General features: G+C 40.8%; 1 protein-coding gene across 2 annotated transcripts in view; it reads right to left on the bottom strand.

Moving 5' to 3' along the window:
- The window catches only part of SLC9A6 (solute carrier family 9 member A6), a 33,900-nt gene extending 12,095 nt beyond the window's left edge, over positions 1-21,805 (bottom strand). Inside the window, exons 1-11 of one of the 2 annotated variants that reach the window (XM_001380844.4) lie at positions 21,391-21,804; positions 17,517-17,716; positions 16,144-16,221; positions 15,693-15,769; positions 15,199-15,311; positions 12,274-12,379; positions 8,190-8,331; positions 6,334-6,439; positions 5,940-6,028; positions 3,622-3,735; positions 366-477 (exon numbers count right to left, since the gene is read on the bottom strand). In XM_001380844.4, the coding sequence (XP_001380881.1) occupies positions 366-477; positions 3,622-3,735; positions 5,940-6,028; positions 6,334-6,439; positions 8,190-8,331; positions 12,274-12,379; positions 15,199-15,311; positions 15,693-15,769; positions 16,144-16,221; positions 17,517-17,716; positions 21,391-21,718 (1,465 nt within the window). In that variant the 5' untranslated portion in view covers positions 21,719-21,804. Of the gene's footprint in view, positions 1-365; positions 478-3,621; positions 3,736-5,939; positions 6,029-6,333; positions 6,440-8,189; positions 8,332-12,273; positions 12,380-15,198; positions 15,312-15,692; positions 15,770-16,143; positions 16,222-17,516; positions 17,717-21,390 lie in introns of both variants that reach the window. The other variant, XM_056809475.1, reaches the window with a different exon arrangement.
- Between the last annotated feature and the right edge of the window lie 5,124 nt (positions 21,806-26,929).

The raw sequence follows: 26,929 nt of genomic DNA on the forward strand, positions 1-26,929 counted from the left end.
GTAAGTGCTTACTGAACTAAGCTCTGAGGATACAGAGGCAAAAGACAGTCCCTGTCCTCAAGGAACTTACCATCTAACAGACATTTTACCATACATGAAGGAGTTTTGACTTCATTAGTGTGCGGAATTCTTCACACTGCTGCTTCCAACAACTACAAATAGCAACACATTTGAGGCAAGATTGGAATGCAGGGCTCCCTGCCTCTGAGCCCAGCACTTTTATCCTCTACGCCACAGCTGCCTCCACTGTCACTTTAATAATTAAAAAGATTTTATGTCACCTGCAGCCATTTCCATTTAGATGATCATTTCCTATTCTGTGTGGTGGCTTGGGGAGGAAAAAGAGAAGACAATCACATACTTACCAGCAAACATCATCATATGTTGGAAATTGGATCCAATCTTATTTCTTCTACCCAAATTGAGTAAAAAGGACAAGGGATAAATATTGGCAGCTCTTCCCAAGAAAATGGCAAGCTAAACACATTAACACGTTAAGGATTGATTTCTTTCACATGTTTAAATGTATTTGTTAAAATGATGCTAATGGTGATGGGAGAAGGCTGAGACTGAACTCAAATTCTAAAGCAAGATAAATTATTAAAAGGGACAGTTTGTGAACACCTGGAAGCAGGTAATCACTAAACCCCAGCATGGTTACATTGGGAACAAATCACACTAGACTAACCTAATTTCCTTTTTTGACAGGATTATTAGACTAAAGGAAAGCTGTAGCTACAGCTGAATTTCAGCAAGGCAATGGATGAGATCTTTTACGATATCCTCATGGAGAATATAGACAGATGTGGCCCAAGTGACAGTACAGTTAGGTGGGTTCATGAAGAACTGGTTGACTGACTGGAACCAAGAATTCTTTCTGATAACCAGAGGGAAATCTCAGTCTGGGGCTTTGTTCTGTTCAACATCATCAATGATTGGGATAAAAGGCAAAAATGGCATCTTTATCAAATTTGTCAATGATGCAAAGATGGGAAAGTTAATACATTAGGATCCAAAACGATCAACAGGCCAGAATCATAGGCTTACTTAGGCTAAGAAGATTTAAACAGTTCCACACTTGGGTTAAAAGAAAAAACAAATTGTACAAACATAAGATGGGAAAAGAATGCCTGGAAGGCAGTTCTGGGAGTTCTGGACTGAAAGCTCAATATGAGCTAGTGATTTGATATGACAGATAAGAAGAGCTCATGAGATCTTGGGCTGTACTGTCATTTTTTATTTAATTAGTAAGGATAATAGCAGTTTACAAATTATATGGCTTAAAAATCCTTTTCTCATCACCCCGTAAGACAATGGCACAAGTACTCGTCTCCATTTTGCAGGTGAGGAAAATGAAGTTCAGAGAGCTTAGGAGCGACTTGGCAATGGTCATGCAGCTGATACAGAACAGTGCTAGGACTGAAACTTGGGTTGACTGACTCCAAGGCTGCTCTATCTTTCTACTACACTACTATGGAATTCAGAACAAGCCTGCTGCCCTAGTTGGACCATAGCTGTGAATCACGTGTCCACTTCCAGGTACCCTCACATTTTGAGTGGGGCATCAACAAGCTGCATATCCAAAGGAGGTAGACCAGAACAGTGAGGGGATCAGATGAAAGAACTCTGGATGATTGTCTGGAGAAGCTAGACTGTGATGACAGCCTTCAAATACATAAAGAGCTCTGATCCTTTTTGCAGATGAGACTTGTTTTGTTTGGCCCTAGAAAGGAGAACTAGGACCAATGGATGGAAGTAGATTTTGCATCAACACAAGGAAAAAAATTTCCTAGCAATCACAGCTGGAAGGGCTGCCTTTGGGGATAGGCCAGCCAATTCCCTTTCCCTGGAGGGTGGACATCCACCTACTGAGGATATTGTAGATGGGATTCATAGGTTGGGAATGGGATGGTCTAGCTAAGGAGGCCTCTGAGGCCCCTTCCAACATTAAAATTCTAACTATAAACTTTTTGACTGCCAAGAACCTACTGAAAAATCACTAGAACATGAATGAAGGTCTATTTTTAAAAGAATTTCACTAAAAAAAATCCTAAAGGAATATCAAAATAGATTCATTTAGGGGGCAGCTGGGAGGCTCAGTGGATTGAGAGCCAGGCCTAGAGACGTGAGGTTCTGGGTTCAGATCTGACCTCAGACACTTCCCAGCTGTGTGATCCTGGGCAAGTCCCTTCACCCCCATTGCCTGGCCCTGATCATTCTTCTGCCTTGGAGCCAATACACAGTATTGACTCCAAGATGGAAGGAGAAGGGTTTTTAAAAATATATATTTGACTTGATATTTTTGGCAGAATGAAAGCATTTCTTTGTCCCATTTGTTAGGCACTGCCTTGCATTCCCTTTGAACTCTCCCTTGCTCAGGGATGCAGAACGGGAAACCTTAATTACCCTGCCCTTTTAATATTTTGAGTGGTTCTCCTAGCTGGCTGGTAAGAAAGGGCTTACCGAGCAAGCAGATGAAGTTCAGCTAGAAGCATATTTTCCTATGTTTTCTGAAGGCATAAGGCATGCAAAGCTCAAGTAAAAGGAAATGGTATTTCACAATTACACCTTGTTTCCACAGATTCATTAGAGAATTGTCTTTGTCACTGCTATGAAGGAAAAGAAATGGAGAAAAGTCGAAGGGGCCAAGGGAAAAGAAAGGCCCTGAGCCTTGGGGTGCCAACAAGAACGTCTAAGTGTGCTCTGAGGATGAGCAAAAGACAAACTGCTCCTCAGAACAGAGTGAATTTCCTTCAAATGCTCTTTTCTCCAGCTTTTTTAACCTGCTTCTCTCAAGGACCAAACACATATTTAGTAGATTTCTTGTCTTCCTTATTAATCAATCGCTTCTTTTATGGACTATGCCCGTCTCTCCCCACCAGGCCAAGTTTATGGACCAACATTTCTGTAACATGAGCTGTCCCTTCTTTACCTCCTTCTCTACATGACTGGCTCAGAACATTCCTCTGAGTCCCACTGCCGTGGGGGAGGCCCCTCTTCATGTGGACCTTTGTATAATCTTACGGCTGCATACCCTGCTATCTTCAGAGAGATGCCTCCACACCCCTGTATCACCTAGTGCCCTCTAAGGGAAGAGAAGAGGGAGAGAGGGAAAGGAGAGAGCCAAGGAAAGAAGTAGGCTGGGAAACAATAAGGACATATGCCAGGCACTGTGTTGGCAATACCCCGCCCTACTCCTATCATCTCCACAGGACTGCTGCAGCGGCCACTTCTTGCTTGATCCATCTGGTTGCCAATGTTTTCATCTTCACCATTGCTCACCCACAATCTTTCAGGCTAAATGAATGAAGAGTGAAGCAAAGGGAGTATTGAGCCGATTGTGTTTACCATCCCTCATTCAAATTTGTCAACTAACTGGCAATGTGTCTATGTCTTTTTTGGCCACTTGTTGAAATGTGATTCTGACCAAAGATATGCTTTACAAATCAATACCTTTTTGAACAAATTTGAGAACAAGGGAGAAAAATGGCAATTCCTGGTATTTTTTACCTGAGGAAGCTATATAAACATATATCGTAAATGCATTCTTGTCTTCTGTCCTAACCCAAATCAATGCAATTGCAAAATATTCCTCCAAAACCACCAGTCAAGCAAGGATACAAAAGCACCCACCACAAAGGTCGGGTTAAAGACGTGGTTCTGGAAAGTGAAGAGCGTCAGTCCCATGTACGAGAAGATAAAATTTTCCGCCAAGAAATTGAGAAGCTCAAACAACTTTAAAAAAAGTTTTAAAAATGTTTTTAGTAAAGATAAAAAGTTATATTATCTTCAATCATGCTTGAGTCATATAAAACTAGGACACATTCACACTTCCTAGAAACTGACAGCAGATAGACGAGTGTGTGTAGCTGTCCACTCCAGTCCCCCCAAATTTCCAGGAGTCAATTCTGACAATCAAAAAACAAGCTTCTCCCTTTCTGACTTCCCTATTTCTGCCAACTAATGGCATCATCATTCTCCTAGTCATCTTTGGATCATCATTACAGAACTTGGCTGGGCACAGGAGATGGAAGGAGAGGAGTTTTATGCTTCTTTCTTGGAAATGTTTCTTGGACCCTATCTCATAATTGCTCTATTATCTGAGTAGATTCTTATCACCTCCCACCTTGATTAATTAGCTAAGTTTCCAAAAGGATTTCTTAAAAGGATTTTCCTCCATCACCACACAACCGTAACTTTATACTCTTTCACCAAATTACTTTTCCTAACCCACCATTCTTCTCAATTTACAACCCTGCTTGAAATGCTTCCATGGCTCCTCACTGTCATCTTGAATTGTATTGTATTCTGATTTTTCACAAACCTGGAAGCTGGGTAGTGTAAGCAGGAGAATCCTCATTTTAGAGATGAGAAATTTGAATCTCCAAGAAGTTAAGGGATTTGTTCCCGATTTCAGTTACTAAATGTCAAAGGTAGAATTTAAATTCAGATCTGTCTCTTCTTTCCTAGGCTAGTACTCAAAAGGCTATGAGATGATTATGTCCCTGAAGGGTGGGAAGAAGGGGAATCATAGCTTAGGCTTCTTTGTAAACTCCACAGTGGCTAATGGTGCTGTGTATATAGTAGGGGTTTCATATATATATTGGTTAGAGTGACTAGATTTAGGAAGTTCCATGAAGGGCTCCACCTCCACCCTTCTCTGATAAGGCACCAAATGGAAAGGGCTAGTCTGACACCTTTTCAATCACTTCTCCCTAGCATGGGCCCTCTGTTATAATCATTCTTCCAAAGACATCATGGCCATTTCTGCCCTGTCACTCACCATCCCTCAACTCCCCCAATATTCCCTCCCTCCCTCTAGATCAGATTCTTCAAGGTCCAGCTCAAGTTCTCTCACTTCCATGATGAATCCCTGACATGTCTACACTATCATGAATCCTGCCTGCTAGGAAGGTCTACTACTGTTGCATATACTGTCATTACTGGACAATCAAGATCCTCGCACACTGTCTGATTGTATGAGTCTTTCCTCACTTACCTGGCCTATAAGGAAAAAATTCCCTCTCACTCTCTCCCCTACTTCTCTCTCTCTCCTTCCTTCCCTCTATTTCTAGCTCCTCTCTGTTTCTGACCTTTCCTTTGGCTCTTCCCCATTTCTCTCCTTCCCTCTTTGTCCCTCTCTTTTTTTATATCTATCCATTGTGCCTAGAAAAATGTTGGCCTCACAGGTAAGCTGAATTCAGCTCTAAAAAGGAGTGACCCAGGTTTAAAAAACCAAACACTTGATTGAAAGTACTTTGTCTCCCAGTTGAAAGGGAAAACAGTGTCTCTTGGAGCCACAAACTCAATTCGTTCACAAGAAAAATGTCTTTACTGCGGCTTCACTAATAGACAGTACAGCCTTTCTAACTAATCCCTCCTGGTCCTAATCACTTAAGCAGCCAGAAAACACTTACTCTCTCCATTCAGCTGTAATCAAGTGCAAATTTGTATCTGGCACATTTTTCATCCATTGTCCTCCCTCCCTCATTAGCCTACAAATCTGAAGGGCCTGGACTATGCCTGATCCCCACAGAATCCCTGCCCATGGAATCAGTCAAGTCATCTTTATAGGGGTTCCACCACTGCTGGAACCCCATCTGGCTCCTAATGCTGTAGTGCCCTTGGAGCTGTAAGTGACTAGATAGCAATGGGAGGGGAGGTATGTTCACCTTTCCTGTACCTCCCAGAAGCAGCCTCCTTCAGCTTCCTCAAAGCTGCTTCGGATGGAAAATGCCAGGGGGCATATCCCAAAGGGTCCAGGGAAGCTAATGGTCCTGTCCTCGGCTACCTTACAGGCCCACCCTGACTCCCCCCACCCATGGAGTACCATGGAGGACCATACTCAGGACATGTAGGTGGCTTGGCCATCAAATCCAAAGGTTGTTGCTTGGTAAAGAAGCAAACGATTTTGAGACAAATTCCAAGGTTTCTCTTACCTGCTTTGTTCTATGCTGAGAATCAGGCGACAAGTTATTGTATGTGTAGTGTGCTTGTGTGATGCCACAAAACAAGACAGCGACTACACCTGCAATGAGGAAAAAGGCCAAATTTAACCAAGAAACCCTTAATGTCATTCACCTTACCAGCAAAAAAGAAGTTACCAACTTTTCTATGATTAGTTCCCTTAATTCTGCAATCCTTCCAGTTTCATGTGAAAAGCTATTTTACTTTCTAAAGCAAAATTTTTGGGGAAAATCCCACAATCTTAAGAAATGTACTTGTATCCTTGATGAGGGGCTTAATTAACTTCCTTCATGTGTGTGCGTGTGTGCTTGTGTAGCAGCCAGCCCAGATCTCAATGTTTAAAATCACAAAGGTAATGTGACCTACCAGTAAAACCCCATGCTTCGGCCAGAAGGAAAGTACTCCAGGACATCAAGAAGAACAGGCCCGTTTCCAGCAAGTGAAACTCTCGGAGTTTTGTGAACTTCGTCACGTAAGACTGTTAAGGTTGGTCTCAAAATGATTAAATGCAATTCAATTTCGGCATGAAAAACTGGTAAGTTCCTACTCAATGCTGAGATATTTTCTCCATTCCCCCTCAATATTATTTTAAAAATCTAAATAATGCAACAAAAAAGAAAAAGGGTGTATATATAGGTCTCAATCAAGGCTTCTTTACCTGGGAAGCTATTCATTTGGATTAATCTTTTGATCATTATATGTCAATGTAATTGGTTTCCTTGGTAATTCTTTCCTTTCTTTCATGCATTTAAAAACAGGATTCTGAGAAAAGTTCCAAAGGCTTCTCTAGAAAAATTGCCCAAGGGGGTCAGGATCCCAAAGAAGGTTAATAAAGCCCTGCATTAGTAGATAGAGCAGGACAGTCACAGAATGAGGAAGTCCTTAACCTCACTGAGAGTGACAGCCTCTCCTTCATAAAGGAAGCTGAGCATCTCAATCCTCTTTCTAGTCGATCAAAGTGCTTTTAAGGCTTCTCATTTCTCCCCCAAATATGTGGATAAAAGGATAGAAAATAGAGATCTGAGTAGATCAGAGTAAATTACTACTAAGTTCTCTTATGAACATATGTCAAGATGATCTCCAAAATGAAACTGTGTATCTGTATTAGTCTTTTTGATTTTCCAAGGCAGTTTCACAGCCCACTTTTTCATATAACCACCCAGTGAGTAGTCAAAGTGCTGTGCGCATGGGGAAACCAAGGCACAGATGAAATGCCTTTCCTCAAAAATTATTACCTTTGGCTGGTTACCCATACAATGAGGGGCTTGAATGGCTCATTTCACTTACTTCAAAGAGACAAAGAAGGCCACCTCCTCCTCAAAAGCAAATTAAAGTACATTTGGAGATCCTTGCCTTCATAAGAGAGAAGGCTGAAGCAAAAGGCTTAAATTATTAACAGAATTGATATCCCAGCTACACTAATAACTTGCTAAGTGAAGTTGGGCAGGTTTCTTCCTTTCTCCGGGTCTCAGTCCTATGCGTGAAATGAGAGGACTGGATGATATCTCTAAGGTCAGAGCACTGGGCCTGGAGTCAGAAAGACCCAAGTTCTTTTTCGGTCCTAGACACTTCATAGCTGTGTGACCCTAGGCAAGTTATTTAACCTCTGTCTGCCTCAATTTCCTTATCTGTAAATCTGGGGGTAATGACAGTACTTACCTCCTAAGGTTGTTGTGAGGATCAGATGAAATAATATTTGTAAAGCACTTAGAACGGTACCTAGCACACGCCAGCACTTAAGAAATGCTTATTCCCTCCCCTTCTCCCCTGGCCCCTTGTCCCTCAAGTCAAACATTGTAGGAGAAGATGAAAACTATTTAGACTTCTCCTCGTGACACCACAGTCTGACATTTCCTGCTTTTCTCATGAACGAAAGTGCCAGAGTTACATCCCACTGTGATGGGGAAGAACCAACAGGCATTTTAAGATAGAAAATACTGTGACTGTATAGACATTCACATCAATTTGTTCTGTAACCTTAGAAAAGGAAGTGGGGGTGGCAATGTACCAAACGAAATCTTTTGCTATAAAAGTCAAACCTATACAATATGAAAACTATAAAACCTTTTCACTTGTACATAATTGGTCAAAGTTGTTATCTGGTATTTTTGGGGGGGAAAGCAAGTGGCAAGATTCGGCTGTCACAAGACAATCCCACATAATGCCTAAATTTTCAACCCCAGAGATTAAGAAGCCCTAGACACAGAGCACTAAAAGGATATTAAGGCTGTGACCACTCCGGTGGCAGCTCCCATGGCAAAAGAACCACTGAATATCCCCAGGAAGATTCCAATAGACTTAAACATGGCTGTCACGTCAAATGTGTGGCTATTGTCTCCAGCTGGCTGGTATGCCACGATGGAACTGAGAAAGGGGAAAGAGACCTCACTTATTTCTTAAGAAGCAGAGAAAGAGACTTTTGCAACTCATGTGAAAACTAACACTCAGGATGGAGGCTGGCTGGTGGTAGAAAAAGGGGGTATTGGGCTTCAAATTATTGAAATGAGGGTCAAGGCTACCTGCCGTGTACATACAAGAGAACCTCAGCTTTTAACTTGAATGTTAATTTTAGGAACAGAGGGTTTTTTTTCTTTTGGGGGGCAGGAAAAGATTTCTTAAAAAATCTCATCAGTAGGAAAACTGGATTAGGCTTTAACTGTCTCCGTCTCTCTCTTCAGCCTCTAGAGTGAGTTATCTGAACACGGAGCAGGAAGAAAGTTCTGTTTGAGCACTCTTAGCATTTGAGTGGCTCCCAACCCTACATACTAATGTGACCAAGATAATGAAAACTGGGCCCACTTATTCTGAGCAGAGGCATCAATACATCAACACTGCTCAAGATGCAAACCTGGTTTGCCTGAAGTACTTTTCAGCCTGAAGAACCACCCCCAGAGCTACACAGGAGAATGAACATTTTCTAGAGAGGAGGACCCAAGGAGACTGCTCACTGAGCTCAAGCAGTTATAACAATCCACTTGTCAGCATCTCCAGTGAATCCATTTCTCCCCACCCCATTGGAATAGTAACAACCTGACCTCAGTGATAGTCAAGCCCCATATTTAGCAGGAAGCCTTCCCTACCTCAACTTTCTAATTCAAATCTAGGCCGAATAGGACTTTGGCAGTACTCACCCTTTGAAACAGACACAGATTTGAAAAGCAAACTAGGTCCCTGGTGAAAATGCTCTCTTACTCCTAAATCAGGTTTGAATTCAGTTAATTAGTTATTAGAGGTAAAAAAAATTCCCCATCAGATCACAGTGTCAAAGAAGGTATATCAGTGAAAAGTAGGTGAGGGGGTGGCCAGGAAACCCTCTAAAGAGACAAAACACACGTTGGTTCTCCCTCTGGTAACTGCAATATGTTTCAGATTACAAATGTAAAAATATACTATTAATATAATATGTATATTACATACACAAGATTCTCTTCATAGCCACCAGTTTAAGTCAATAAAATGTGCTTAAAAACCAAACAAAATATACAAAATTTGAGGCAAATGGCAGTCACTATTAAATTTCATACTTGGACTCAAAACTAAAAATTTAAACATCTGGGTGAAACATCTCAAAGTAATATGATAGTCTTTGATGGTTAGATATAATATCGTTCAAGAAACTACATAATAACCTTTAATGAACTAATGTATGAAGAGTGCTTTGCAAAACCTCTACAAATGACAGTTATTTTCTTTAATAGCCTGGGTCACTCTACTACAAAGAGACACACTCATGATAACAGCATATACGACAGCAGACCAGAGATAAGAAAGGCCTTCTTCCTTTCTCTAGGGTTATTTTCAGAATAATGGCTCAGATAAAATACCTATAATTTGGCTTGAAAAGGTTGCTCTTCCTCAGCTTTCTGCGTGTCAAAGTATTGGTGATGAGAATGAAACATTCTGATCACCTATACACTAATTTCCAAGGAACTGAAAACAAAATGTCAATGGGAAATTAAGATTGACCATGGGTTAAAAGCAGATGGAGGGCTTTTTTCCCCTTACAAAAGCAGCTTCTGGACTGAAGTTTTAACTCAGGTTTTCTCCATCAACTAGCACCTTATCTTACAGAGACATAATGTGAGCCATTTGAAACTAAGTCTTAAATTTGACACCCCCAGAAACAAAAGCTTTCTAAATGTCTTCCCCTTCCTCCAATGCAGAGAATGCTGAGGATATATGGGGATGATCCATCTAAACTACTACTTGGCATAACCTGTTTTACTCTTAGCCACCCCAGACTTGGCATTTTCTAACTTTCCAAAAAAGCAAATGAAGGGTGCTGCTAAAGGCATTTAGCAAACACTCTAGTTGGTGATCCCCTGGGGCCAATGAAACCCTGACACGATCTGTTTCTTTCCTGCTTTGAGACAGGAATTCATTTACCCAACTGGGTTAAGATAATCATGCAGCCTCTTGAGAGGCAGTGGGGTGTGAGGCAAAGAGCACTGGCTACGGAGGCCCGAGTTTCTAACTCTCGACGGCCAAGTGGCCACCGATTCTGCTCATCTATAAAATAGGAAGGGCACTAGCACTACCTCCAGGGAGGAGGGATGAGACAGATGAAGGAAACACTGCCTTCAACCTCAGAGTGCTGAAGAAGTTTCAGTTATTATCATAGCTTGTGTTCTTAAAAAAATCTTCAGATAAACCCAGTAAATAATGACAAGTGAAATTTTTTAAATTATTTTTTGCAAATATTTACACTTTCAGGTCAAACCCCAAAGCATTTCAGATGATCTTTTAAATCCAATTTTAAATGGACAATATGGAAAATAAAATAAATCCATTTTTATAAAATGTTATTTCTGACTTTAAAGAGGGAAAAAAAAAGCTAAGAGCACATCTGTTTGAGCCAGAATTGAAGTCCCAACTCTCAAGCCATCAGGCCAATGAAAAAGATGGATTATTTATTAGTGACATATATGGGAGCACAGACAACCAAGAAGTTAGCATTTCCCTGTTCTCTTGACCTCTTTGAAGTCAGTATTACTGAGTTGAGATGTACAAATGGTCCAGAAAATTAGAATCTGAATAAGACTAAAAGCTCCATGAGGAAAGAGGCCAGATGTTTATCTAAACTCTGAATCTGCCCCAGAAACTAGCACCATGCTCTCCACCCTGAGTTCTTTAATAAACATTTATCATAAAACAACACAGCTAGCAACCTTGTATTTAATTTTTCTTTCTCCTAATTAGTGCATAGTTTTGACTCTGCATCTAGATTGGACAAAGGAACAAAAATTTAAATCTCTATAACAGTGATGGCGAACCTATGACAGCCATGCCAAAAAAAGAGCATGCAGAGCCCTCTCTGTGAGCACACCTATAGTTGTCCACCAAGGTTCATTACTAGAAAGCCAGAGGGACTTGGGGCGGAGCTGTTCCCCTCCCCCTTTCCATCCGCCTGAAGACATTCCTCACTTCACTCCACCCTTTGCCCAGCAGCCCAATGGGAGCACTTCTTCCCTCCCCTGTCTGGGGTAAAGTGGGGGGCATAAGGTGGGAGGGGGGCAGCACTCAGTGGGGGGGGCATGACACTTGGTGGGGCAGGGAACGGTGGGCACAGCACTCGGTCTCTGAAAGGTTCACCATCACTGTTCTATAAGAAATTAGTCCTGTGCTGTATTTCCCAAATTAACTATATATGAGCTGTAAATAGCTGTGAAAATTCAGTGATGAGGGCGAGATGGGGAAAAGGCTTTCCACGACTATACTCATTGAAATATATTGGTCCAACTTCCTGCCAAGTACAGCCAAATCCTAAATGACAAAACTTAGGAGGAAGAAATGAAACCAGTACAGGAGAGCCAATACCCAAAGAATGATTTTTCATTTGGCAGCAAGGCAAAAAAGGTATTTAGGATGGTTAAATTAGTTCTTCTGTTATATCTAGAAGGTGAAACTTGAGGAAGGAAGGGAATTAAAGAAAAAATGTAAGGGGCTTTTGTCCCCTCCATTCCCTCATCTTCCCCCTTATAGAAAGAACAGGTCCAGAGTACCTTGGGGGTGCTTACTCAGGGATACAGAGGACTTAGTGAATTAGAGGACAATAGTTCCTAAGCTATCTGCTATGAAGGGAAGGGGGAGAGACCAATTGGCATAGCAACCGCAATCTAGAAATTATAGCAATAGGAGGTAGGTTAGGTGATGCCTACGTGTTTGTATTTCATTCAAATTAATTCTGAAGATTAGAAGTATTTTATCCAGATCACATTCATTTAGAAATGTGACTTTGGGCTTCTATTTTGTAATATTTAGCATATAGAACCCAAGTTTAAAGAAACCAAAACCCAACACACTTACGAAGACAGCACTATAGCAACAGCATCGTTAAGGACACTCTCCCCGAAAAGAAGCGCATAGAGTTCAACATCAACTTGAAGTTCGTGGAATATGGCGAGAACAGTCACTGACAAAGACAAGAATTTGATATGCTTTAAGAATGGTCATTACTGATACATTGGCCATAACTGATTTTCTTTATCATAACAAGGACTTGATTTGTATTCTCAGAAATTCACTTCTTACGTTAAAAAAAATTCTAAGACAATTTATAACATAAATTCAGATATGTGTCAACATTTTCTTTTATGCTATGACATCAAATACATCATTCCCTGGATTGCATGCACACAAAAATTCTTTTTTCCACCTACAAAACAGCTTAAAATAAAAGCCTTGGGTTTTGTTAATACTCAGGAGGACTGAGTATGATCACACAAAGAGCATGAGCTTCAAAAATATCTCTTCTTCACTTTCTTTTCCATCAAGATTATATCCACACTTGAAGGGGATATGATTGAGGATGTAGACTCTAAATGAACATCCTAATGCAAACATCAACAACATGGAAATAGGTTCTGATCAAGGACACATGTAATACCCAGTGGAATTGCGTGTCGGCTATGGGAAGGGGAGGGAAAAAATATGATTCTTGTAACCAAGGAATAATGTTCTAAATTGATGAAATAAAATTAAAATAAAAAAAAGATTATATCCACAGTTTATCCTATGCCAAGTAATCATCTCCATTCTATGTTGTAGAATATTGTTTGTATAGCTGTAGGTAGAAATATGGAAAGATAGATAGATAGATAGATAGATAGATAATCCCCACTGTGAACTTGACCTTGTGGCTTGTTTTCTCCATGGGGCACCCATATATCAAGAACAATGCTTTATGTGGACAATAAAGAAAACAAGGACAAGGCTGATTTTTGGTTGGTGTCAAAATCTTTCACCAAGGATTCTGGTCAGAATTAATAGGTGGGCTATTTACTGTAACAAGACATCAACTATACTGATTCCTTGTTGTCTTGGGGCAAGGAGAGGGGAGGCAGGAAAGAAGTAACTCACTCCAAATTTTAAAAACTAGTTATATGGAAACCCAAGAGAAATTAGAAGAGACTGAAGTCATCTGTATTATAACCTCCACTGCTGAGCCACTTGCTGCATAAACCAAGGCTACCATGGAAGATTAATGTAGTCCGAAAATGCTAGTGCTTCTTCCAAAGGCAACTAAAATTGAGAAGCCAGCATTTTGAAAAGATGCAATTTCCCTTGTAAAGCACTTCAACTGGAACATACAGATATCATAACAGCAAGACAAGAGTGGCTTCTAGAATATTAAACAGTAACCTATGGTTCTCCTCTCTTGAGCTGAGCTGCTGCTGCAACATGACAAGGCTAGCCTCATGGTCCAAGGAAAAGCCTGAGACTGTCTAATTCAAGAGAACATAAAGCTACTTATCTGGAAGATTCAAGGGAAAAGGGGGTTTGTTTGAATCATCCAACTAGTTAACCTTTTGCAAGCAAAGTGAAAAAAAGAGGAGGCTGAAACGACAAGGCCAAAGAGATCAACTTGAATAAGTAATCATACTGCCTAGAGAATCTGAAAAGTACAAGCAATTCTCTTTCAGTAAGGGAGACTGTGCAATATAATAGCTTGCCAGCTCCTGGAAAGAACAAGAAACCAAACTGAGGGCCAGCAGAAAGCCATACAGTTTGAGCCTCCGGGGCTAAGATAACTTTGTACTGACACCTAACTATACGAGCATTCAGAAGAAAGCCAGGGAGGTCTTCAAGAAGATCATTTGAGCTCCATCTTTAACTGATGAATGATACCAACTTGCTAGCCTAAAAACAGATCCTACTTGATTTTAATCCAAGGTTAGCTTATACAGGAAAAAGGTCACATTTCCCTCCCTTTTCCATAAAGTTCATAGAGTTTCTCAGAGGGAACCTTCGGATTGACCACATATTTCGGCTTTAAGATAGTGAGAGAGTCAAAAGGCAAAGTGAAACAAGCCTCTTCCAACTGGATACCAAAAGGTACAACAGAGCAAGCTTCTGCCCTAAGTTCCAAAGTCTTAGCCTCTTTGCTTCCTGACTCCTTTATCCCTCAAAACTCTAACCCTCAGTGGAATGTAGCCGTCTGCCACATGGAGGCTGCAGGAGGAGAACTAAAATCCAGCTTGCTCTAATTAAATTGGCCCAGCAACACTCACTTTTAGAAGGGTGGGCTCGAAACGCACAAGAGAAGCAATCCCCTTTGCATTAAACACCTCTTTGTAAGCATAAATCCAATCTCGGAGAAGTATTTTTCTGCCAGGCAAACAAAAGCCTACCAACACAATTAAACTGTACCTAGAGTTAAAACTACACCTGGTACATATGACCTATAGCCATCATTTCACATCCTTTGTCATTCAGAAACTCTAAAGCCAGACACTGAAAAGATTTTAGGCAACTGCTGTCCTAGGAATGTGGAAGGACTGTTTAGATGTTACTGACTTAATGAACATATTTATAATGAGTTCCCACTTTCAGGCAGAAAGGTCTGTACCACCACGAATGGTACTGGATAAAAAAAAATATTTTGTGAGTCTAAAATAGCATCTAATTCAGCAGTTCTCAACCTCTCAATTTGTAGCAATGAGAATACATAATGCAGCATATCAGGTATTTACATTCCGAATCAGAACTGGAGCAAAATTACAGTTCTGAAGTCGCCACCAAAATAATTTTTTGGTTTGGGGTCACTGCAACATGAGGAACTGTATTGCAGGGTCATGGCATTAGAAAGGTTGAGAACCACTGATCTAAATGAATGGTCAATAAAGTACAAGTAAATCAATGTGGGTGCTTACGCCACAGAGAATACCAGACTGGTTTTATTGCTTGGACTGAGAAAAGTTATGAGAAGCAAATGAAACACATAAGGCATACCTGGATCAGTTGCTGACACAATGGCACCAAATAACAAGCAGTCAGTGAAGTAGAAGTCGCCACCAAGCTGTCCTGTTACTTTCATCAGGGTTACACAGCCATACATAATTGACCTGTTCAGTAAAAATATTTGCAATTCATACACACATAAACTGCTGTGAAAGAGCAATGAGGCTCAGAGAATAGTGGGGAAAGTGGATGCGTGCGTGTGTGTGTGTGTGTGTGTGAGCAAAATCTAGTTAAGTATTTTCTAGGTGATCGCAACTGAAAACAGGCTATTGCTAGGATATGGTAGTCTTTTGAGAAATATGAACAAATGTGTAATTTAAAACATTGTATTGAAAACATTTCTAGACATGCTTAAAAATATGGTGTTACAATAAGACATTTATGTATGCAGGCACAAACATATGCATAAGTAAGCATATATTATATGAAGATAAATATTGAAATCCAAATGTCGAGGTTAAATACCTGGGGCTACAAATACTTACCCGATCACAAAACAAGAAATGGCTGTCCCAAGAAAAGCATATGCTAGGATCGATCCAAGGTTTCGGAAGAAGTGTCTCTGAAAAACAAGGTCCAAGGTTACTGGATTCCACCAACATTTGTAGGATACATACCAAATGGCTGACAATAAAAACTCTGGGTTCAGGTACTAATATTCCATGCATTGTTTGTGTTAAAAGGAGTAAATGTGAAAAGGCAACAGTGTGAAGACCTAAATGGGAAAATATGATCAAGTAAGTAAAAGAAAGAGGCAGGAGGGGGTATGGAAAATGCTACATTATTTGGGAGATTACATATTAGAGAGGTACATTATTACATATTACCTACAAATTAAGGAGATTCCCAAGCACCTGAGCACAGGAAAGTCACCTGAATTCAAAAAGCACTTTATTAAACACCCACTATGTGCCATGCAAATGTAAAAGCACCTACCCGTTTCAGACTGTATCCTGCATAAAATATAATTGGAGGAAGTAATATATTGAAAAATACTTCGGGATCAAAAGTTACCTGTTTAAAGGGAGGAAAAAAAGGTTTTGAGACCTTAGAAATGGAAATATTTGGTAAGACCTCACACACTAAGCTAGTCTCAAATTATTAAAATGATAACTGAAATGCTTCTACTATTAATGGTAAGCATATCATTACAACTTATTGTATCGTTGCTTCATCACTACAAGAAATAAAATTTGGCAGAGGGAAACTTAAGGGTTCAACATTGGCCAGCGTCCCATGGAGAAGACTCTTGAGAAGACATTAAGATCAAAGGAACACTGTGATGAGCACTCAGTCTTCTTTTATAGATACTTGGTTATTTTGCTGACCAAAGAAGATGAGAGAAATTAAGGGAAATGGAGGGGAAGACGGTATAGGAGGTGGGAAGGAGAATGTAACAACTCCAGCAAATGCGATAAAGAAAAGCTAGGAAAAAAGGTTATGCAGGCCAAGGTGGAAATGGTAAACAGATACAGAAGCAAGCAACTTCAGGAATGTATGTATGCTTATGTTTATGTACAATGGGAGAAGCTGTTGAGGTTGGGGAGGGAGCATCAGGAGAGATTCATCTCAATTCTCTATAGAATCTATACTCTCAATACTCATCATGGGAACTACTATGGCAATAAATAGAGTGAAATAAGTGCTTGGAAGATGAAATGTACATCCTTTCTTTTCATCAGAAGGTAGCATACATTTCTAGCCTAAATTGCTTAGTCAGTTGTACTAAACAGTTTTCCTTTGTTCCATGGGAAGGTTCAGTGTTAAAGGGAGTGAAGAAATATATCAGGAAATGATTGGTTTGGTTTGGTTTTTTTAAAGAGAAGTGGATTTAAAAGCCTGGTTTGGGGCACTTACTAGCTATGTGACCTTGGGCAAGGCATTCTTTTAACATCTCTGGGCCTCAGTTTCCTCATCTAAAAAATGGGGCTAAAACTCATATCTTACCTACCCGATAGGGCTATTGGGAGGAGAGCCCTTTGATAAACTGTCAAGTGCTATAGCAAGAGAAGTTATTATTTTTAAGCACCTTGAAGCATTACAACAACTGAATCCAAGAAAGATTAAGGCAGCAAAGCTGGTTAGAAATATTTGGAACACTGGTCAAAACAGAAAACTTAATGAGTTAGACCTTAATCAGAAAATGAAATTTCCAAAGCATCATATTGACATTTTACTGTATATGTTTACAAAAAGCCCACTGAATCTTTTCTAATTTGTAAAAGATATTTGTCGTTTTTCCCTTCTGTATCATTTTGCTGCTAGAATTTAAAAACAATAAAAAATAAACCAAGTGATTAAAAGCTTACCTTCCTAAGCATTTCGTTATCTTGAACATTATTGAGTTCATGTGAACTGATCTCTCCTTTCAGTGTATATTCATAAAATTTTCCACTAACATTCACTAATAAGGTAGCCGGACTAGTCTGCATTTGACAGCTTAATGTCACATTATTAACATCACTGGGAACGTGAACACCATAGCGAAGCACCAAGCCCACCAAAAGTCCTGGAATTTAAAAAGAGAGAGTGCTGTAAGCTCCTTGTGGGTGTCAATTGGTCCCTTACATACCCTAAAAAACCTCACTGGTTTTACACACACACACACACACACACACACACACACACACACACAATGATGTTAGCCAAGCTTGAGCTTCTTAGATTTGGTACTCAGCCTGAAATACAAACATGTTTGAAATTACTGCTCAATTCCTAAGTCGGAGAGCCTGACATCCTCATAAGCAGGGGATGGACAGATGGGTAATTTTCCCCAGTGTAATATCACAGATCACTAACCCCAATATTTCTAGAGCAGCATATAAGTAATAGAGCAGGAAGATTACCTAATGAGAAAATATCTTACAAATCATCTTTTCATAGAACCCACTGCATGACTTCCCCATTTCATAGTGCAATCATATTAAAAATTAGTTTTCTGTCTCCACCCCATGATTCATTTGATAGGTACCCCCTTTCTATACTTATACATTTGTGTGTGTATGTTTTTTCCCAACCAAAATGTAGGAATTGACATTTATCCCTCTTAAATTTCATTCTGCTGGTTTCAGTTCATTGTTCCAGTCTGCAGAAGGAGAAATCAAGATTTGGATGCCCATGATGAAATATCTTATTATTCTGACATCAATCACGGCCAAAGCAGATTACATTTTAGAGTCTTTAAACACACACACACACACACACACACACACACACACACACATATGAAATCCCTTCATCTGCTCATTTCTTTTAAGGCTGTTGGAAAAGACTTCACAGTCTTATAAGACCTAGAGAATAGTCAGAAAAAGAGGCACAATTCTTCATTTTTGTTGACCTTTGAACAATATTTAATGAATCATACTAAGTGACCCTTAGGTCTTAGGCTTAGGTTGCATGAAGCTTAAGACAAAGGGAAATATTCTTCCCCTGCCCTGAACCCTTTAAAAATACTATTTATAAACAAACTGACATTCCTTATCATAGGAACTTAAGGCTTAATTTGACAATTTCTATGTTAAATTCTTTTAAGAAAACTAGCTAGTTGAATAAATATTCAAATGATTTTAAGGTGCAATTTGGACAATCAACTAATCATATTAGTTTATATAAACTAATTTTCACCAAAAAAAATCTTATTTTTTCAAGAGAAAAATCAAAGGGTTAATGAGTCCCCCCTTAAATAGTGTTTCTAGGATTCAAATAGAAAACCTGACTCAAAGTGGGGAGAGCCAGGAATCAGGGGATTCAATCTTAAAGGTTGAAGGGTAGACAAGAAGGAAATAAAAGTGCCAGTACTTAAGATGTTATGAAAGAAGAAAGGAAAAAAAACTGTCTCAATTGGATTAAAAAAACCCTGAAAACCAAGCTTCACTTTGTACAGCACTGAGAATCTGAAAGTATTTTTCAACCTCTCATCTAGGCTTACATTAACTCAATGAGAGAGACAGGTAGACAAATATCACCAATCCCCGTTTTACATATCCAGAAACCTTGAGAGGGTAGACAGAAATCAAAGAAAAAGATCTATAAAGGGTTAAGAGTCAGTAGAGAGCCCTACCACATTTGGAATGTACTCCTGTTCTGTGCCCAGATTGGAAAATTGACCCCCATCTTTTAAGACCCAATCTAGGTGGCATCACGAGAAGCCTTTCCTATACTTCCCAACAGGAGTTCCCCTTCACAGCACTCTCACAAGTACTCTGATCCTCTCTAATGCACTTGATACAAATTAGGATATATTTTTACCTGTCTTGCATTCCCCTAAACTTTTAAAGGGTAAAAGCCTAGCCCTATTTCTTCTTTCTCTCCCCCAGCTTTGAGTAATAATGCCTTTTGATAGAATTGAATTAGTGTTCTTACATTAGGCAATACCAGAGGAAAAAACGTTCCCCACTCACCCAAATAGAGAGGAAGAGAAGTCCTTTCCTTGCTTCTGACTAATTTTATATCTTTGGAAGATGTAATAATTAATCCTTTCAACTGAAATTCTCTAGGTTTTTAAGCTTAACCATTTATCCATTTAGTGAGGGTTAACAGTTTTATTTTTTTAATGCAACATTTAAAAATGATTAGAGAAGCTTTTTATGCTTCCAATACACAATTGAACATTTATAGCATTCCCTCCAGCCTAGAAAAAGCTTGTCTTCCTAGGAAGGAAGAATTTGGCATATTCAACTACTTGTGCCAATGATATTTTTGTGTGTGTCTTCTTTCTATCTTCTTAACTGGGCTATTGACTTGGTCTTACAGTTTGGGGTTACTTCCTGTGTCTAGAACACCTTAGATACCCAATAAATGTTAAGAATGATCATAAAAATTGAGCATTATAGCAAGATGAATAAAACCAGCAATCTAGATAATTTATTTGGATAAAAATAAACCTAAAGATTAAAAGTGAAGCGAGAAATATGCAACATCTGATCCCATTCATGGCAAACAGAGCCTTTTTAAAAGTCTTAGACAGTACAATTTCTAATGCTTTATATTTCACTATGGTGGATCAAATAACACAGTAGGATTATGCCCTCAGGAGTCTTTATAAAGAAAAAGAGATGAAAAAGTTAGCCAAGTTTCCAAAACTATGATGAGCTCTAAGCTAAGGAAATCATTTTACAAGAGAAAATGTCTACGGGTATGCATTTTTCTGAAACTCAGAGAACTACCTTTTCTTATCCTCCTTGAGATGCATACTCAGAGGTAAACATTCCATGAATGGACTGGCTCTTTGGGAGCCAAAGTCTTTAACTGACTGCGAGTCTGAGGCAAAGGGGCAAACATTGGCAGGCTCCCTGCCACAGCCACAAGTGAGGGAAAAAACACAATCTTCACCTGTATGCTGTGTAGAAGGGGTTATTTGTCGCCACCGGTCTCTTCAGACATAAGCAAAGACACATATACAGAGTAATCACTCGCTGCAGTCATCTTTGATTAAGACAGCCAGCAACACCTCTCTGGAGGCAGCGGTTCGAGAATGAGATGGATCAGTTTCTACCAAGGGGGCCATGTGCCATTACTTTCCTGCTTACCCGTTAGCCAAAAAGCAAAAAGCAACGAAAACAAAACAAAAAACCAGCCCAGAATGCCATTGAGCCCACTGGCAAAGGGTTAATAAGCTCAGGAACCAAAATCGCCATCCTGCAGATGTGTAGTGTTTATAATTAGTTTTAGATTAACCGCCTAGATCGCTAGGTAATAACAACCGTCCTGGGAAAACTTTTAACTCTTTCCTTAGCGGTCTTGGGACAACCTGAACCTCCGGCGTGACATTCGAACAAATTCACACTAGACCGCGGCCAACAGGTTGTTAAGGAGCCACGGCTTAGGGTTATCGATCAGCCGATCGGCTCCCCAAGGTCCCTTAGTTTTAAGTTTGACCACACACAATGAGAGATAAAAGATAAGCCCTTCGTCCACCTCGTGGGTACGAGAAGACAAGTATGAAGTCGAATCAATTTTTCGGAGAACCCCCATATTTCTATATAGGCAGGGTGCCCCGATTCAATTTCAAATAAGCCAAGAGAGAGACGCGTCTACCCCCCACCCCCCATCTCCCCGAGGTCCCCAAGCAGCCGCGGTCCTGGGACGGTCCCGGGACAAGGGGTGAGTTCCCTTTCCCCACGGGAGGTGAAGTAGGAAGGAGAGAGCAAAGGGCAGGATGGGGGGCAAGAGGGAGTCACTTGCCGTAGATCATGGCCAGGCCAGTCTCGTGCAGGAAACGGGCCCGTCGGTGCTTGAAGAGCCATATGGTGAGGATTGTGAGGGTGAGGAGCAAGATGAAGATGAGCAGGTTGGCGCTGTCTTGCCGGTGGCTCGCCTCCGCCTGCTTCTCGGACACGATCTCCTCCTCCATGGCCCCAACGACTCTGGTTCCGCCACCGTCCTGGGCACCCGCCCAGCCACAAGCGCCAACTGCCAAAAGTAGCCAGAGAAGCCGCCCGCGCGCAGGGGTGCGGGAGCCCGAACCGCCGCTGCCGCGCACGGGAACCCTCCGCCAGGCGCTCAGAGCCATGGTTACCCCAACCCCAATGCCACCGCATCCGCCCCCCAAACCAGATGCCGTTTGTTGTCCCCGGCCCCGCCCGAGGGCTCATGGGAAGGGAGGCGTGGGCTCGGAAAAATCAGCCCATCATAGGCTAGCCAAGCGACCGCCCACTCCTCGCGGCCAGAGCTCTTAAAGAGACCTTACCACACATCTCTCCCCCCTCCCCGCTCCCGCCTCCTCCCGTTAAGTGAGAGGAAGGTCAAGTGATCCAGCCCTCTGCCTCTGGAATGTGCAGCATCTGGCCAATAGGCGCCATGCCCCTACTCCATGGATTAAGCACCCACTGTTTGGGTACCAGCCAGGTACCAGCCACAGTGATATCATTTCCCGTACATATCCCACATATATGGAAAAGTGTGGGCCAATAGACACCAGTTCTAGTTCTGGCCCAGCCTCCAACACCCCATATGACCTTGGGTAAGTCCCTTCCCATCTCTGGATCTCTATTCTCTTCTCTAGAAAATAAGGACAAAGAGGAAGATCATAGTGTTGGTGCTTAGAGGTCATCTAATCCAACTGCCTTATTTTACACGAGAGGAAACTGAGGCAGGGAGAAGGAAAGTTACTGATTCAAGGTCACACTTAGTAAATGAAAAAGGTACCCTTACTGAACATGCTCACCAACTCCAAATATAGCACACTTTCAACTATACAACCCTAAGATCCCTTCTGGTTCTATTCAATGAATATAATTTTTTTTCTGGAAATTCACAAATATACTCACTCTCATTAAAAGAATCATGCTGTGTAGCTTACATAACAGCTTTTTGCCTCAGTTTCCCCAACTAAAACAGGAATAATAATAGCACCTTTCCCCAAGTTTTTGTGAGGCTCAAGTGGGATATCATCCAAAAGGGCTATATAATTTAGCTGCTGGGGCAGCTGGGTGGCTCAGTGGAAAAAGTGCTAGGCCCAAAATCAGGAGAACCTGGGTTCAAATTTGATCTTGGGTAATTCCCAGCTGTGTGACCCTGGGCAAGTCACTTAACCTCCATTGCCTAGCCCTTGCCCTCCTATCTTAGTTGCTACTATGAAAATAAGGGCTAAAAAAAAAGAAAGAAACTTAAAAATAAAAGAATTCTCCTGGGAGCCTCAAGATCAACTTATGAACTCTCCAAACCATGAGAACTGAATTGGAATAATACCAAGAAGAATTAATTTAGGATCCTCAATTCAGAGCTTGAAGGTATCTTAAAGGTCATTGAGTCCAACACCTTCATTTTATAGATGAGGCAACTGAGGCACAGGGAGAGGTTAAATGACCTGCCCAGTGTCACAGAGCTAATGAATAGCTAAACCTAGTTATTCCAGATTCCATATCCACTGCCTACTCATCCCACACTGCCTCTTCAACATTTATGTAGGACTTTACATAGATTATCTCATTTGATGGAAGGTCATCGGGCAGAAATGGGATAAGCAATGATTGAGGACAGTATAGTGGAGTCTAGTTTAAGGCCCAGGCTGGTCTAGATGGCCTCAGGGACCCTAAGATTCTGGGATTTGCTCAAGGTCACATTGATGGGAAGTGGCAGACCCAGGATTCAAAAAAGGGCTTCTACTTCCACATATTCACATACTTTCCATGATTTAAGAGTTCTCTACTAAAAGAGGGAGCCAAAATGCCAGTTTGAAGCCCTAGAATAGTGAAACCAACCTAAAAGCTACAACTTTGAAAGCTCAGTAAGTGCCTAGAGGAATTATTTCAAAATGATCAGCCCAGAGAGTACAAGCATACACAAAAGAGGAAGAATTTCCTTTAAAATGCTGTCCAAAAAACTAAAAGGAGGTCCTTCAATTGGGGAATTGCTGAACAAATTTTGTAAGATGTATATGATGGTGATGGACTACTATTGTGCTATAAGAAATGATGAGCAGGATGATTTCAGAAAAAGCTGGAATGACCTACATGAACTGATACAGAGTGAAATAAGCAGAACCAGGAGAACATTGTACTCAGTAACTGCAATATTGTGGGACAATCAAACATGATAGATTTTGCAACTAACAGCAATACAACAATCCAGGACAATTCTGAGAAACGTATGACAAAGAATGCTATCCGCTTCCTGAGAAATAACTGTTGAAGTAGGAATGCAGATGAAAATATACAATTTATCGCTTGTTTCTTTGGGTATGTGATTTGGGGTTTTGGTTTTTTAAGATTACTCACTTACAAAAATGAATAATATGGAACTATGTTTTATGTGATAATACACGTATAACTCAGAATGAATTGCTTGTCAGCTCCTGGAGAGGGAAGGGAAGAAGGGAGGGAGACAATATGGATCATATAACTTTGGGAAACTTATGAGAAAATTTGTTATTAAAATTAAAAAAATATTAATGCTATCCAAGGTCTCTATATGAGAAGTGAGCTGGGAACAGTTAAGTGAGAATGAATTCTAGGAACCCAGAGAAGAAAGAGCTTTCCACTATAAGCATAAGCAGCTAGGCAGCACTTGGGTTGGATGAATCAATAGGCCTAGAGTCAGGAAGACCTAAATCCAAATCCAAATTCAGGCCCTTCCTAGCTGTATGACCCTATGCAAGTGACAAAAGCTGCCAGTCTCGGGTTTCACAACTGCAAAATAGGGATAATGTCAGCACCTAACTCCCAAAGTTGTTGTGAGGCTCAAATAGGTCAATATCTATCAAGAGCTTTGCAAATCTTAAAGTGCTTTATGATTTAATGAGTACCTACTATGTGCAAAGCACTGGGGATACAGAAAAAAGTAAGACAGCCCCTGCTCTTAAGGAGCTTGCAGTCTAGCTGGGGGAGACAACACATAGTCAGCTGCAAGTCAGAGGGAAAAGTTCCATGGTCCTTAAGATGCAGCAATAATGCAAATAGTAATACTCCTTTAATGCCATTGACTCTGATAAAATATCATTTTCTAATGCTGAGCCATTCGATGGGGCCAAAGGCTTTGGTGGCAAGAACTTTCTTTTATGGGTCTTCTGTAGCTGTGTCTGCTTGTAGCCACTGCAGGGCTACCTAACCAGTGGCCAGGTTACATTTCCACAAGGATTGTTCTCAGCATGAGAGCTCAGGGTACTAAGCTGGAAGTACTGCTTTTCCAAAGGCTCTTGGGTTCTGTGTCCTAGGTAGTCCCTGTTGGGGTATGAGGGGAGACAGTGGTCCAGGAGTGGTGGCATGTTTGACCTGCTTGGCATATGCTGCCTTCTGTCTCTCCAGGGGGGCTTGCAGCTTGGCTAGGGTTAGCTTCTCAGAACTGTGTGGCAGTTAGTGGGGATGACTGTGGGGTCCCTTCTCCACAGGAGTTGCTTCCCAGGATAATTGTTGAGGGCTAGATCAGAATAAAAAGTGATGGGTCATGTGGTGATGGGGGGGGGGGTGTGCCGCTATTCCCCAGAGCTCTTATGCCTATCTGCCTGTCATTGCTGTTGGTGAAGTGGAGGGTGAGCTCTCTAATGATTTCTCCCTTCAATAATGGCTGTAAAGCAAGTCTTAAGATTGGGAGAACATCACCAGGTTCCTGGGATGGCTCTCTCTAGCAAGTAGCTTCACTTGCTTAGCACATGCTGCCTCCTGTTTCTCCTTCAGGATGCCCAGATGCTTTGGCCATAGTTGTTATTTATTAGCGGTATCATTATGTAGCCATTAGGAGAATCAGGCCTTACATAGATTCGTGGTCAGGGGATGGAGAAAATTCACCTAGGGAAGGAACAGAAGGAAGAAGGCTTTTATGTCAAAGAATTGAATGAAATGAATTCAAGAAGGAATTTCTTAAAATAAATACAGGACAGAGAATTGGGAAAACTTCCAAAATATTAACTCTGAGAGCAAGAATAAAAGGAGGGAGTCAGAAGTACAATCCCTCAAGACTGATGATGAAACACACTCCCCCATCTCCTGATGGAGAGGTGATGGACTCAGGGTGCAGACTGGGACATATTTTTAGACATGGACAATTTAGGATTGGTTTTGCTTGACTATATGTATTCATAACAAGAGTTTTATTTTTTCTTGCATTTTCAGTTAGGAGTATCAGAGGCAGAGAAAGGGGGGAGAGAATACAATGAAATTGAGGTTTTTTAAAGCTGGGGGACAGTTAGAGAAGGCAGAACTTAATAAGGTATTTCTTGATGCCAGTGAGCATGTGGGAAAAGAAAAGGAATACCTGTTCCACCTGATAGCTCTTCAAATACTTCAAGTCAGCTCTCTTTAGGCATTATTATTATAATACAAGAAGAGATATAAAGGAAGGACATCTCCCCCATTCAGAGAAAAGTATAGCCCTGTCAGGAGGCTACCCTTCTATTCTAAACGGGATTTACTCAGGCTAGTGCTCTGGTAGTCTAGATTTTAAAATGCAACACTCAAGTGGCATTCAGCAGTTAACAAAAGGAGATGTACTTCATGAGGACCAGGCTGAGCTAAGTTCCCTTGCCTATGTTGCCCACTGTTTTCCCCTATCAGAGTACACCTGGAGCTCCTTTGGCTGCTTTTGTTCAAGTGACCAGGAAGTGATGTAACCTTCCCTAGGTAATCAAGAATGAATTCAATACTTTTTATAGAAAAGGAAGTCTTTTTCCAGAGAGGTGGGGCTAGATATTTCTTCCACCCTACCTTTCTATAATCAAACATTGTAACCCATCCATATCTGTCCATCTTGTGAGGCTCTTGGCATGTCTACCATAAGTTTGTATTGATCTACCATTCTGAAGGCCTTCACAATGTTTCCTGTGGAGCACTCAGGCGGTTTATCAGTTCTCTCTCCCTCTTGCCACATGCTCAGCCCATCTTCCTTTAGCATCATACATTTCTTTGAAGATATCCTTTACACTGCTCTTCCTGCCTGATTACTGCCCTTTGGGTGGTCCTTAACTTCAGTTCTCTAGAGTCTAGAATGTTCCATGACTCTAAGTCACATGACACCACCAGAAGAATGTTGGTATTTCTTTTTAAAAAGAGGTCTGTTTCATAGAGAAACTTGGGATCACTAAAATATTTTTTTCCAATTTCAAAGATGCTACAGGATTAAGTCACAAGATATCTGAAGTGGGAAAAGATACCAAAAGTGGTTTTTAATCTCATATATTATTACTACCAAGAAAAAAGCAACCACCTATGTGCCTGCTTTCCCATCTATATAAATTTTTTATGAGAATGATCTATACACACATCAAGGGTAGTCTTAATGAAGGAGTCAG

This window comes from Monodelphis domestica, chromosome X (assembly GCF_027887165.1).
Source record: "Monodelphis domestica isolate mMonDom1 chromosome X, mMonDom1.pri, whole genome shotgun sequence".
Taxonomy (NCBI): Eukaryota; Metazoa; Chordata; class Mammalia; order Didelphimorphia; family Didelphidae; genus Monodelphis; species Monodelphis domestica.